Source organism: Crinia signifera, chromosome 6 (genome assembly GCF_055691185.1).
Source record: "Crinia signifera chromosome 6, ASM5569118v1, whole genome shotgun sequence".
In the NCBI taxonomy this organism is placed as follows: Eukaryota; Metazoa; Chordata; class Amphibia; order Anura; family Myobatrachidae; genus Crinia; species Crinia signifera.
This window is the reverse complement of record NC_139222.1, coordinates 195,547,581-195,561,542: the sequence shown is the minus strand read 5'-3', so window position 1 is coordinate 195,561,542 and position 13,962 is coordinate 195,547,581. Positions and strand designations below refer to the sequence as shown.

The following is a 13,962-nucleotide window of genomic DNA, read 5'->3' as shown; positions in this document are numbered from 1 at the left end:
CAGCCACACCTCTGTATCAGGCCCATTGTCCTTGAATAGGCATATTTTGAAAATACTGTACTTGCAAAGTGCTAACTCCCGTAAATGGAAAATGGTAATACAGACTGGTTGCCCTGTTGAATAAAATATAAACCTTTTAAAAAGGCTTCACACATTAGACTTTTCACTTCTCATTATTATTATTTACATAATTAAAAAGTCTGTTATCCCTAATTTAGCAGTCCCCACAATGGTAAGTAATGACGGTACTGTAAGGGGAATGCAATTATGGAGCTTTATAATTAGAACATACTACGGTGACTGAGTGAATCGGTTGTACAGTTAAGCAGCTGGCCATAAGTATAGATAGGTCTATTTTGTAGCACATTTAAAACAAAAAAAAGTTTTCATTCTATATAGTTTACACTGACCTGGCGATGAACGGAACGTTCTGTGATATTAATACTGATAAACAAGACCAGAGCATCAATCAAAGTCTGTGATTAACAAACTAACTGTTCTTCCTTATGTGGAAGAGCTGTCAGCAATAACTCCCCAGTTTAATGTTTATCTAGATAGAGCTGCACTTGCCTTTGCTAATAAATGAAAATTTGTCAAATGGGCCCAGCACAGCCAAGTAAACAAACGAACTGGGCGAAGCAGCTGTCTCTGATTTCAGCGGTGAGCTGGGTACTGCTGAGTTAGCACCTTTCTAACTACTGCAGACAGAAAAACCAAGACCTGAACTCACTTTTTTTTTTTTTATCTGAAACGCATGAATTGTCCCTTTTTTTTAAGCTTTATTTTAACATATGAATGTTATGTATGTTGTTCTCAGTCATAGGCTACATACCCTTCTAGTTATTGGTATGATTTGCTTTATGTCCTTATACATTCACATGTATTTATACAGTTAATGATTATTGTAATATATCAAATACAGTGGTGTGTAGTAGTGTCTATAGCCAGGTACACATAGATGATATATTGTTCCATCGGTGATTAGAACAATGTATTGGCCATATTGTCTAGTGCAGGCCTCCACCATAGTTAGCAATGATGTAGGAAGTCTGAGTTAGAGCCTCTATTTATTGACAACTTGGAGGTAGAGAGGGTGAAGGAGTTTGTGGTGATTGGACCCTTTTCTGTCCTGTTCTGAACCGATTCCGATCGGCTGCGCGGCCCCACGGGTCGGCGGTCGTTATTCAGATCCTACCTGCAGCAGGTAGGATCTGGAAACGACCATACACCCATCAGATTGGAACCCGCTCACGGTGCACATTGTTTGCGGCTCGTGCGCTCCGCATGATCGTGAGCTGGTCGGACGAGACACTGACGACCCGCTCACGATGTGCATCGTGAGCGGGTCGTCCTGGGGTGTACCCGACATAAAGGTGCCCACACACTTTTTTGGCCGATTTTATGATAAATCGGCCGATGTATTGTCCGATGTTTACAGATAATCGGTCGGATTTCGGTCCGATGCATGCTCCCGTGCATCTTTTCCTAAATCTTCTCATCTGACATGCTGCATGAAAGATCAGAAGATTTAAAAAAAGATCCATAGGAGGGCACATGGGATCTTAAGAAAAATCATTGGTAGAGATGTGCGCATCCTGAGCGGGTCGTCCTGGGGTGTACCCGACATAAAGGTGCCCACACACTTTTTTGGCCGATTTTATGATAAATTGGCCGATGTATTGTCCGATGTTTACAGATAATCGGTCGGATTTCGGTCCGATGCATGCTCCCGTGCATCTTTTCCTAAATCTTCTCATCTGACATGCTGCATGAAAGATCAGAAGATTTAAAAAAAGATCCATAGGAGGGCACATGGGATCTTTAGAAAAATCATTGGTAGAGATGTGCGCATCGTGAGCGGGTCGTCCTGGGGTGTACCCGACATAAAGGTGCCCACACACTTTTTTGGCCGATTTTATGATAAATCGGCCGATGTATTGTCCGATGTTTACAGATAGTCGGTCGGATTTCGGTCCGATGCATGCTCCCGTGCATCTTTTCCTAAATCTTCTCATCTGACATGCTGCATGAAAGATCAGAAGATTTAAAAAAAGATCCATAGGAGGGCACATGGGATCTTAAGAAAAATCATTGGTAGAGATGTGCGCATCGTGAGCGGGTCGTCCTGGGGTGTACCCGACATAAAGGTGCCCACACACTTTTTTGGCCGATTTTATGATAAATCGGCCGATGTATTGTCCGATGTTTACAGATAATCGGTCGGATTTCGGTCCGATGCATGCTCCCGTGCATCTTTTCCTAAATCTTCTCATCTGACATGCTGCATGAAAGATCAGAAGATTTAAAAAAAGATCCATAGGAACGCACATGGGATCTTAAGAAAAATCATTGGTAGAGATGTGCGCATGCCTGAAATCTTTTGTCCAGGACAGACAAAAGATTTGAAGGCTATATATGCGCACATCTTATGATCGCAGATCTTTCTAGTGTGGGCACCTTAAGAATATAATTTTGTTGTTTTACAATTTCTTTGTTTTTTTACAATGACAATAAACTATTATCTTATCTCAATGGCAAAGCCATCTGCTTAGCTCTGCTGTGGGTCTATTAGAAGACGTCAGCCAATTGCAGCATAGCTTCCACTTGCCCCCTGCACTTGCCGATGCAGGATCCTATTGCCTGCCATATCAGCTTTAGTGACTAGTGTAATAATCACTTCAAGTAACTTGTATTTAGACTTACAACTTTTTTTTTATTATTAATTTGTACCTCTCACCTATATGCAGTTGTAGAAGCTATTCTGTGGAATTAGTGACATTACTGAGGCACTTAATGCCCATTATACATGAAGCATGACCAAAGAGGCCCTGACTCTGCATTACATTACACAAATATTGGTTCCGTGCCACAGTGTGTTTCCCTCCACAGTGTGTAGGCTGAAGATGGTCTTTAAGAACTATTCACATACTGAAGTTGTACTGAGGAGCTGGAATATAGTATTTTATTTATTACCAGTTATTTATATAGCGCACACATTCCACAGCGATTTACAGCAATATTTGGACATTTACATCAGTCCCTGACCCATTGGAGCTTACAATCTATATTCCCTACCATATATTCACGTGCACACATTCATTCTAGGGATAAGTGTTTTGGGAGCCAATTAACCTACCAGTATATTTTTGAAATGTGGGTGGAAACCAGAGCACCCGGAGGAAACCCACGCAAGCACGGGGAGAATATACACAAACCCCGCACAGTTAGGGCCATGGTGGGAATCGAACAATGACTGTTCTGTGCACATCACAATGGAGCCTCCGAGTTGCACCAGCCGCAGAGGCAATCTGTAGGATTGGTTTCGAGGTGGGCAGGCTTGGCTGGGATCACATGTGATAAATTGCTATAGAAGCCTTTTACTCTATATACAGTTCAGCCTATATACAGTGGTTGTAGAGATTGGGCATCCTATAGATTGTAAGCTTGCAGCAGGGCCCTCCTACCTCCAAGTCTGTCTGTCTTGTTACCCAGTTTGTTTTATCACTACTATTGTAAAGCGCAACGGAATCTGATGCACTATATAAGAAACTGTTAATACATAAATTTCATAAATAGCTTTGTTGCACCATGGAACAACGGTGTGTTTTTAATTGAATATTCTTCCACATAACCCATTTTATGGTAAAGAAGTTACAGTTGCCCATAGCAGAGATGGTAGTACCTGTACATGGGACAACAGTAGCATACGTGCTCCATAACTCTGCATTGTATAAGAGGAGGGTGGCAAGAAGAAAGCCCTTTCTCAAACCAACTCGCATCTCAGCCCAGTTACAATTTGTCCAAAGACAAGTGGGAGGCACGATCATGTGGAGGAAGATTCTGTGGTCCGATAAAACTCCAAATTGGCTTCACAGTCGTTGCACGTTATTCGGAAAGCACCATGCCCATATTATGGGGATGATTCACTATGACAAGGACTGGAAAACTTATAAGCTAGAGGGGAAATTGATGAAGCAACAATGCTTAAATGTTAAAGGATTGTCTTCTAACGCGACAGCGGCTCAAAGTCTGCAGCAAGATAGAAACTAGGGTGGCTTACCACCAATAATGCTAATGTCCTGATGTGGCCAGCTAAAGCTCAAATCTCACCCCAACTGGGCATCTGTGGCCACATTTATAGATGCTGATGACAAATGATCACCACCCAGTGTGATTGAGCTTGGACAATTCCTCCAAGAAGAATGGACACACACTCCATTGTGGAGATGTACAGTATGTGTGAAGGGCTAGACACTTACCCAAATAATCTCAGAGCTCTAATTGCTCATAAAGGTGGTTCTAGCAGGTATTAACTGTGCTAGATGGGGTGAATACTAATGCAATTAGTATTGTTCCTAATTCATAATGACATGCTGTTGGATTAAAACCATTTTTTTGGCATGTTATCAGGTACTTTGTGTTTATTAGTGAAAATATATGTCCATTAAATACATTATGGTTTTACAAGCAAAATGTAAACAACCGCATGGGGACAAATACTGTTTTATGGCCACTGTATATATGCTATTATATTCTTTCCTACTATAAATCTGCATCCTACTGTATATTGTGCATGCTCAGTACTTGTAAGGTAGTCTCAGGTTACTCAATAAGGTGATTGTTAGTTACGTGCTGTATCTTGTTCATTTGTCAAATGAGATTTGGTGATTCAACACTTTTACAAGCAGTGGATGTGTTTGTTTAATGCTGCTATTGCCAAATACATGTCAGGGTAGGAAGCAGCATTGTGACGGAGGTATACCTGCGGCGTCTACTGTACAAATGGGTTCTAAACCAAATGTGAGCGCCAAATGACATTGTGTGCTGTAAGGATCAGTCAGACTGGTCCGAATAGAAGTTCAGCACAGCACAGGGATATATTCAAGAATTTCCTGAATCACAGTAGATGCCAGTGTTCTCCGGCAGCCCTAGCCCCAATGTTATCTGTCGCCATAGGTTTGTTTCTGTGAGCTTTCCTAGCCAGAGGCATGAAACAACTATTATATTCTGTGACTTCTAATTACATACATACATACATACATACATACATACATACATACATACATACATACATACACACGTGAATCCAGCAAGACTAATTTGAGACCTTTTGAAATACACGACATCTAGGCATGAGAATAGTTTCATGCACTTGTATACAGATCAAGTACAAATAACAGTCCTAGTCAATGACTTACGGACAGAAATGATTAAAAGAAATGTAATAAATGCAAAAATATGGAGCTAAATCTGTCTGTGGTGCTAACAGGAAGGGATCTGCCGTTGGGAATGTGTGGTCTGATAACCTCAGCTCTGGTAAGGAACATGCCACAAAGCTGCTTTGAAGGGCAAGCAAACCTATTTCTTCTGTGCTTTAATGGGAGTAACAGAGACTGCTCCGAGTGTTACATATTTTGCGGCTGAGTTGTCAATATAAACGTTGTTCTAATGCTGTGGTTTTCTCTCTCCTAGGTGGATCATGCCAAGGTTCTGCACTACATAGGAGCAGGAGTTGCCTTCCCCACTAGTATGCTCTTCATTTTCTTCCAGTCAATCCTGACGTACCGTATGGCTCGCAGCCAGTGGTACTGCTGGGCTGGTCACCTACGCTGCCTTCTTACACTCTTTGGTCTGGTCATTTTAGTGCTCAGTATCCTTTTATATGCTGTGGTTTATATGATTATCATAGTTTGTTTTTACAGTTTTAGAAATGCACAAATGTGCTCTGTGTATGAAGGTGGAATTTCAAAATCATTCTGCATGTTTTTGGGTGCTATGCATTGCTAGGGTGCACTCACTGCAGCAGTACGTGTTCATTTTCTATCCCTCCTATTTACTACATTAAGGGGGGTATTCAATTGCAAATCTGACTGTTGGAACGTTACCAACAGCCGGGTTCACGACCGTTTTTGACCCGTTCCGACTGTAACTCGCCTAACCCCCCGTTACCACAACCTAACCTTAATCTACTCCCCCTCACATTGAATAGGCGAGTGTTGCTATTTCCCGGCGGATATAGCGGCACAGATTGAATACTCTCCATATTCTAGCTAGAATTGAATTGGTTGCTATGTACAACACCTGCACTTAAGTTTTGGGTAATCTCTTTCTGCCTTAGGCATATACACAAATTCCCTGCTACCATTTTTTCAACACCCTTAAGGACTAATAAAATGCTGGAAAATACATTTAAATCTAGTATTTTTAAATAGCATATGCCTATCCTTGGATACAATCAACATGGCCTTTCAGTCAATTTGGTCATTCATTGATCCATCTTCTTGCCCTCTACCCGAGATGACATGGCCACAAGGCAATGATTAGACACAACAGTAACAGAGTGAAGCTTCACATAGATGGTTTATGTAGTCCCCTGGAAAGTAGTTACTAAATTAACAATTTAGCAGCACAGTAACTATAAAGGGTTTGATCTTTGGTTTTTCATTGTGTGCAAGGTGTTGGGACAATGAAACGGGAGTAGAGGTTCCCAAACACTGATATCAAGGCACCCTAAAGGTCCAAATATATCCATGCTTGACCACAGGTGACATATTACCTCATTCCTTTTTATTAAACCACCTGTCCTGAGTTGTGGGTATATTTAAAACCTGTACCGTTAGGGTGACTTGAAGACTGCATTTGGGAACCTCTGAACTAGAGAGTAGCACCTATGACCACCTGCTTCAATGGAAGCTTTTGTAATGAGCAAATTAACTATATAAAGTGAAGCTTTGTGTACTGAAACACATGGGGGTGCAATAATCCAATTACCTATAATAAAACATCCCTGATATTTTTTTTACTTAATAAGATCGCCCAATAAAAGACACATTTCATCCTGAAAACCGTTTCAGTGAAACCGGTTTATCGGCTAATGCAGACCCTTTTTCACGGAAAATTGGTCTTTTTTCTGAGGCAGGCAAAACAACATTCCCAATAATTTGACCCCCACCCCCTGGGTAAAAGGATGGTCAGTCATGCCACACACCCTGTGCAATGTCCAAGCGGAGGCAACATATTTATGAAAAAATATCTACAAATATGCTGCGTGTATCTTTGTGTATCTTCTGTGCTGGTGCCATTTCACAAGCGAAGGGGACCTACAGAAGAACATAAGCACAAACCCCCTCATTAGTTAAAATATTGTTGCTGGATCTGCAGGACTTGAAATGGAATCTTTTAAATATACTGGATTAAAAGTTGACATATTCCATTAGCCCAGTAAGATCCCTATTTTTTTATGTTCTATTTATATGATATGAAATCCCTAGGGTAACGCAACCAAATTTTTGACTGGAGTTTTCAGTGTTATGTGAGAAGTCTGGTAAATGTCTAAACCACTTCTGGATAAATCTGGGAAGCATCTCTGTTTATAGTACTGATAGGAGAGATTTTGCTGCCTTGGCTGTGTGCAGTGGTCATGGCTGACCATACTGTGAGCTTGGCAGTGTAAGGCATTTTAAGTATCTCCTGTTCTACATTTTCATGATCAGATGTTCTTTTTCTGTGCCTAGAGCTGCTGAGAGCCAGGTGGTCAGCACTAGGAAAAAGACACAACAACCCTTGCCGTACCAGGCTGCGGTAATCCCCTCTGGTGTTAATAGCTCAAATTGGAATGGTCTGGAATTTATCAGATAAGTCTGGACTACTTTTACTAAGGAAACAGGAGCATAACAGTTATTTGGGTGTATTCAGGCTTCTGGTATTTCTTACAAGAAATTTTGCAGTTTCATAACACTTGTTCTCCTGTGTTCATACCGCACACTTTGTTACCCGTTTTGTTGTAATGACGATAAACCCCATTAAATAGGACATCTACTCAATGGCTACATTGGCTAGTTTTCAGGACTCTTTTAGACTTCTGTTTGTGGGGTTTTACTTTTATTATTTTTGGAGAAATGCAGTAGTTTCTCTTATCCTCTTATGGCTGAATTACTTTGAGTACATAAGTTTCTGCTGTTGGTTTCATATTACATACAAGATTCTACCCAAAAAAACAAACTTATTGAACATGTGTGTGCCGACCATGGTCATGTCTATTGATTGATTGATAACCTAAAATACTGTAGATGCTGTATACCACACCCACATTTCCCTGCATCTGGAACTAGTGATGGAGTGTTGCAATGTAGCGATACATCATTCTGCCCTACACAATGCTTGATCCACTGTATGATTGCGAGAGGTATCTTTGCCTGCCATGTGATTGCATAGTATCCAAGAAACCATCCCGTTGGACGTGCAGCATCTCCAATTGAACGTTGAATTTGATGGTATACTCTATACGTTTGCCGCAGTCCACTGCAGATCGCAACATTGTCTAATATATCATATAGTGTGTACCCAGCTTTAGGATTGCTCTTCTCATCTCTGGTCTGCAGTTTTGGTGATTCAGAAAAATTACAGCACAATAGTTCAAGGTAAAAATCAGGATACTTGTTTCCTAGCATGGCGCCCGTCGTAGGTGATCGCATACCTTAACTTAAGGTATGAGATGGACGCGACCGACACTATTTTAGGGCTATTTTTAGCATTTTCCCTGACCATGAAAAATTCGCGTCCATCGCATGCCTTAAGTTAAGGCGTCCTCCGACCTTTTCATACCCCCACTATACACGTCGGCGTGGAGTTGATATTATATAGTGTGGCAAGCCACCGAGCCCGAAGCGCGGCGAGGGGACGCGTAATATCTGTGAAGTAATGCGCGGGGCTCGCTGCGCTCGCCACGATTCGAGCTTGATGGCTCGCTGCGCTCGCCACACTATATAAAATCAAATCCATGCCGACGTGGATAGTGGGGGTATGAAAAGGTTGGAGGATACGTACCGACGCCCCACGCGGGCTCGCCACGCTTCAGGTTGGCGTTCATCGTGGGGTGGCGTTAACAATGGGTGGGCATTTGACCCATCAGGGTTGGGAAACAATGAAAATTGGGGTCTGGGGGAATTTAACATTGGGGCCAATGTAAAATCAGGTCTCAGGGACCATTTGACATTGATTCCAATAGTAAAAATTGCGTCCATCGCATGCGATTTGGTTGCATGCAATGCGATCGACGCGATTTTTGGCGTCCCGACGGCTACAAGTTTCATTGCTGGTGCCGTGCTAGGAAATAAGTACCAAAATCAATTTTTGAGATCATGTTACTACATCTATTATTCTTCGTACATCTAATAAATGTTCAAGGTAAATGACCTAGCTTTTAGAATACTACTTTCGATATCTAGCTGTTTGTTCATTTAGATCAGTGTTTTTCAACCAGTGTGCCGTGGCACACTAGTGTGCCTTGAGCTGTTCTCAAGTGTGCCCCCAGATCTAGAGATGCCCAAACCCATTTACAGCCACCACCAGTTCAACTGTTATTTACTGGTCTCTTCTTTTCATGTAAAGGGCCAATGTATTTTATTTTTGTTACCTGTGGGGACCAGTGTGATTGTTTTTAATGTGGTGGCCAATGTGTTTTGCCCCGTGGGGATCTCATGGTGTGCCTTGGCAATTTGAAAGTCCTTTTTAGTGTGCCCCAAGGTAAAAAGGTTGAAAATCACTGATTTAGATGAATGGGGGTATTTAAAAACACATGCATACACACATTAAAAAGACACTGTTTTTTTTTTATCAAGGTGGGAAATAAACTATCTGAAAGCTTTACTTGTTCTGTAGGCGGTCAGTGCAGAAGTCCTAACAATCTTCTTTTTTTTTTTTTTAATTCCCAAGAGATGATTAAAAGTAAATACCCATGATCTTCTTAACAGCATTTAATTAGAACATATATAGAATTTGTATTATATTCTGTATTGCTCTGACAGAAGGGTTTACATTGCAATTAGATGTTAAACACGCAGAGTCACCCAACAGTAATTACTTTAGCTTTTTATGGGGAAGCATCCAGCATCCCGGCGGTCAGGATGCTGGCGTTTAGTTTTATGCCAGCATCCAGATAGCCATCAGGGGACCTCGAAAGGGATCAGGATACAGACAACCGGCATCCCTATGGATGGAGGTTAGGGCAAGGCCAAAAGAGGTGGAGTAGATTAGGGTTCAGGCGCAAGAAGGGGGGTTAGGATTAGGTACTTGGAAGGGGGGGTTAGGCTGCAGTTCGGGCTAAGTGGGGGGACCAGTGGGTTAGTTTAGTAACTGAGCCCCCAACATAATTTTCTATATCGGTATGCCAGAGTCTTTGTTTTGACCTGCGGCATTCCCACAGCCGGGATATCGTATGTATCCCTTTTAATGTGTCTTATGCAGGTTGGAACATGAAAACAGTGTGGTCTATCTGGTTGCTATGGATTAGATTAGATCGCATAATTGCAGTATTATAAAATTATTATTATTATTATTATATGTGAGCCTTTATTGTTAGCTTATATAACAAAGATCCCAGTTTGGACTGGGAATATTTGCCAAATGTGACCGTACTGGAAAACTATGTTAATAAAAAAAAAAAAATGTTCATATTGTTTTGACAGGAGTTAAGTACTTTGGCATGTGTGTGTGAAGGTGTAAGGGATAGGAATCCTGTTATTTTCCAATAATAAGCCAGTGAATGATGCTGGGATAATAACAATGCCAAGCCTAATACTTTTTTAAATGACACTCTTTGAAAGCGAATACCATAATATATGAATACGGCCTATAAGGTGATCCAGTAGTGCCACTTTGTTTGCCATGACTATATTACACTACTGTATATTATTTGCATTGTTTCAGTACCTTACAGAAGCCAAATGCTGCTTATGTATTTTTACATTTTCTTGCTTTTTATTTATAGCTACCATAGTGTGACCCTTGCTGATTCTCCATACTCCTACATTACTGGAAAATGGTTTATCCATCAAATCCTAGTTACTATTGCCCACAAGTGCTAATATACTGCAGATGTATTAAGCCTGGTGAAGAAATAAAGTGGCGATAAATAGGTGTATTCAATGCTGACTGACCCCCCTGCATTGGCCGATTCCTCCTCGCTCCGTTTTTGGTATGAGCGGGAATCGCTGTATGCGGCCGCTAAAACAGAGAGAGTCGCGGCTAAATGCATTAGCCGTGACCCTCGCTGTTTGGGGGAATCGGATTCCCCCGGATCATGGAATAGTGTGCGCGGCCGGCGAGGGGGGTTAAACGGTGAAGATCGCTTGTTTTCTGTGATCCCTGCCGTTTAACCCCCTCGCCGGCCGAATTGAATACGGGCCAAAGTGTAAAGGTGCATACACACTGTACAATTTTTTTTTTACCAATTTCTCAAAATATCTTTCAGTGTGACTGCGACAAAAGATGGATGATGATGCACATACCCCCAGTTGTTCATCAAGATTGTTCGTCAACTGTGCATGCAATTCAATTTGGATATCTTTTCAAAAATATCCTATAAACTGTAGCTAGATCTTTCGTCTGTAGTCAGTATATTTCGTCAACATCTTTTGTCCAGGATACTGGGTTAAAGGGAAATGTCTTTCATCAAAATGGGTCAAAAAAATTGGACAGTGTGTATGCACCTTAAGACATTAATGCACCCGCCAATCAACCCCTAATTGACATTTTTAGAACAGATCTGATTGGCTGATGCATTATCACCTTCTACTTTATCTCCTTTATCTCTCCACCAGACTTAATACATGTGCGCCATTATATTTTCTAGCTCAGTGGTAAATGTTTCTACAACTACTATATAGGAAGTTGAAATTGGACATTTACTGATATTAAAGTAATCACCCATTTCTGGGTTTCCTCTTGTTCACATGGGCCTGTGATCAGGAGATACAGCTATTACTCTGTGGGTCACCTTCCAACCACAACACCAGGCCATCTGCTTGCTTTGTGTTTACAGTCTATACATACATACATACATACATACATACATACATACATACATACATACATACATACATACATACATACAGCCTAATTCAGCTTCAATTTTAGCTAAGCTAATTTTTGCAAAACTACAACTGCCAGCCCTAGTTTGCAGGGGGGGCGCCCAACACAGGACATGGCTGCAACAAACACCGGTTCCCTCCCCCAATGCATCTGCTAAGTGAATGCAGCGCTATTGCACAAGTGCTTCAGAACATAGCAAAGTGCTTGCAAGGTAGGAGTAGCCCTGTCACTGCAAAGCCAGGCATTGGCACGCCATCATTTGTGTCGCAGTAGATGCACAGATTAACAAAAATCCCAATTCACAAGTTTCGGTAATCTACAAATGACGCTGAATTAGGCAGAGCAAGGGCTATCTGCCACAGAGTAGGTACACCAATATTCTTAGTTTGCCCTGTGCATGATATAAATAATATAACACTATTATAATAAATAAGGTTTGCCCAAATATAAAGGAGACTTTTGCTGTAGCGGCATTGGATCTAATAGCAGTGGGTTAATGTGTTTGCCAATAGATGATGGTGTGGCGTTTTTCCCAGTTGCTTTGCATTGTCTGATACATGATGGATTCCACCAGATCAGTGCATTTATTACAGGATAAAGCAAGGCGTATGGAGAGCAGTGTCTCTCACAGTGCACCATTTATTATTTATTAACAGTTTCTTATATAGCGCATACAGATTACACAGCGCTTTACAGAGCATATTTGAACATTCACATCAGTCCCTGTCCCAGTGGAGCTTACAATCTATTTTCCCTACCACATATACACGCACACACAGACATTCTAGGGCCAATTAGCCTACCAGTATATTTTTGGATTGTGGGAGGAAACCGGAGTACCACAGGTGACCATGTGCACCTGCCCAGGCCGTGGCAAGTCCTTAATGCTTTTGCGTCCTGCCTCATAATGCAAATATTACTAGAATATGGTGCACCGTTCGAGACACTGCTCTGCGTATCCTGCGATTAATTTTCTGAAGCATGCTCACCTTCTGCGCAAAGAAATTGAATAACCGCTCTTTGCGCTGATCTGGAGGAATCCATCATGCATCCGACCGCGCAGAATAACTTTCCAGGAATGAAGAAACTGAGGCAAAGCCGTTCACTACACATGCACAAGTGGGGAAAACGCCACCCCAATCTATCAGCAAACACATTAGCCCACTGCAATTAGATACAATACAGGTTGAGTATCCCTTATCCAAAATGCTTGGCACCAGAAGAATTTTGGATAATGGATTATTCCGTATTTCAGAATATTTTTCATATTTCAATGATGTATCTTGAGGTATCTTGCATTTATACACATCTGTACAAGCACATCAAACACATGAAATATCCACAAATCTATTTTATTTGTGCATAAAACAAGGTTTCAAAACATGAAACAAATGTTGGTACGATCTCAGATACTGCATTTAAATGCCATGCAATCACATATTTAGTGCCAGTTACATATCATGTCCCCAGTAGTGCTTTTAGAAAAAAAAAAAAAAAAATTTTTTTTGCCATTCTGGAATGTATGGTTTTCGGAATTATTTGGATATGGGATACTCAACCTGTACCGCTACAGCAAAAGTCTCCTTTTCATTTGGGCACACCTTTATAGAATTTATGGCCCTAAGTATTGAAATGCGGTCATATTAAGGAACATTCTTGTAATGTACTTTCATTTTTCTCTATAAACTGATTTACAGTAACATTAGTTCCTTTATTTCATTCTAGATTTTGTCACTCCTAGCCACTTTTTTGCACTTTTCACATATTAATAAATGCATGAAAGAGGCAATAAAAATTTGACAGCGGAGAGTCAGTGGTACCATTCCTGCAATTATGTTCTAAAATGTTTAAATTTTTAGAACCCAGTACGCTCCATTTCTTGTAACGCATGGTATACATACACTAGATTCTAGCTGAAGGAGTGCAAAACGATGAAAAAACATCCTGGAATGACACATTGGTTTTCATTATTTATTAGGTATTCGCTTTAAATAATATATCTGTATTGAACAGGACTAGTTACTGAGGTGACAAATGCTTGCGAAAACTGTTTTAAAACATGAATATAAATGATACATCATAATCCTGTAT

General features: G+C 40.9%; 1 protein-coding gene across 1 annotated transcript in view; it reads left to right on the top strand.

The window, feature by feature from the left end:
- LOC146008816 (transmembrane protein 150A-like) overlaps window positions 1-13,962 on the top strand; it is a 154,116-nt gene that overhangs the window by 135,871 nt on the left and 4,283 nt on the right. The window contains exon 6 of the mRNA XM_083148524.1: window positions 5,473-5,650. Within this exon, the coding sequence (XP_083004650.1) occupies window positions 5,473-5,650 (178 nt within the window). The remainder of the gene's footprint in view (window positions 1-5,472; window positions 5,651-13,962) is intronic.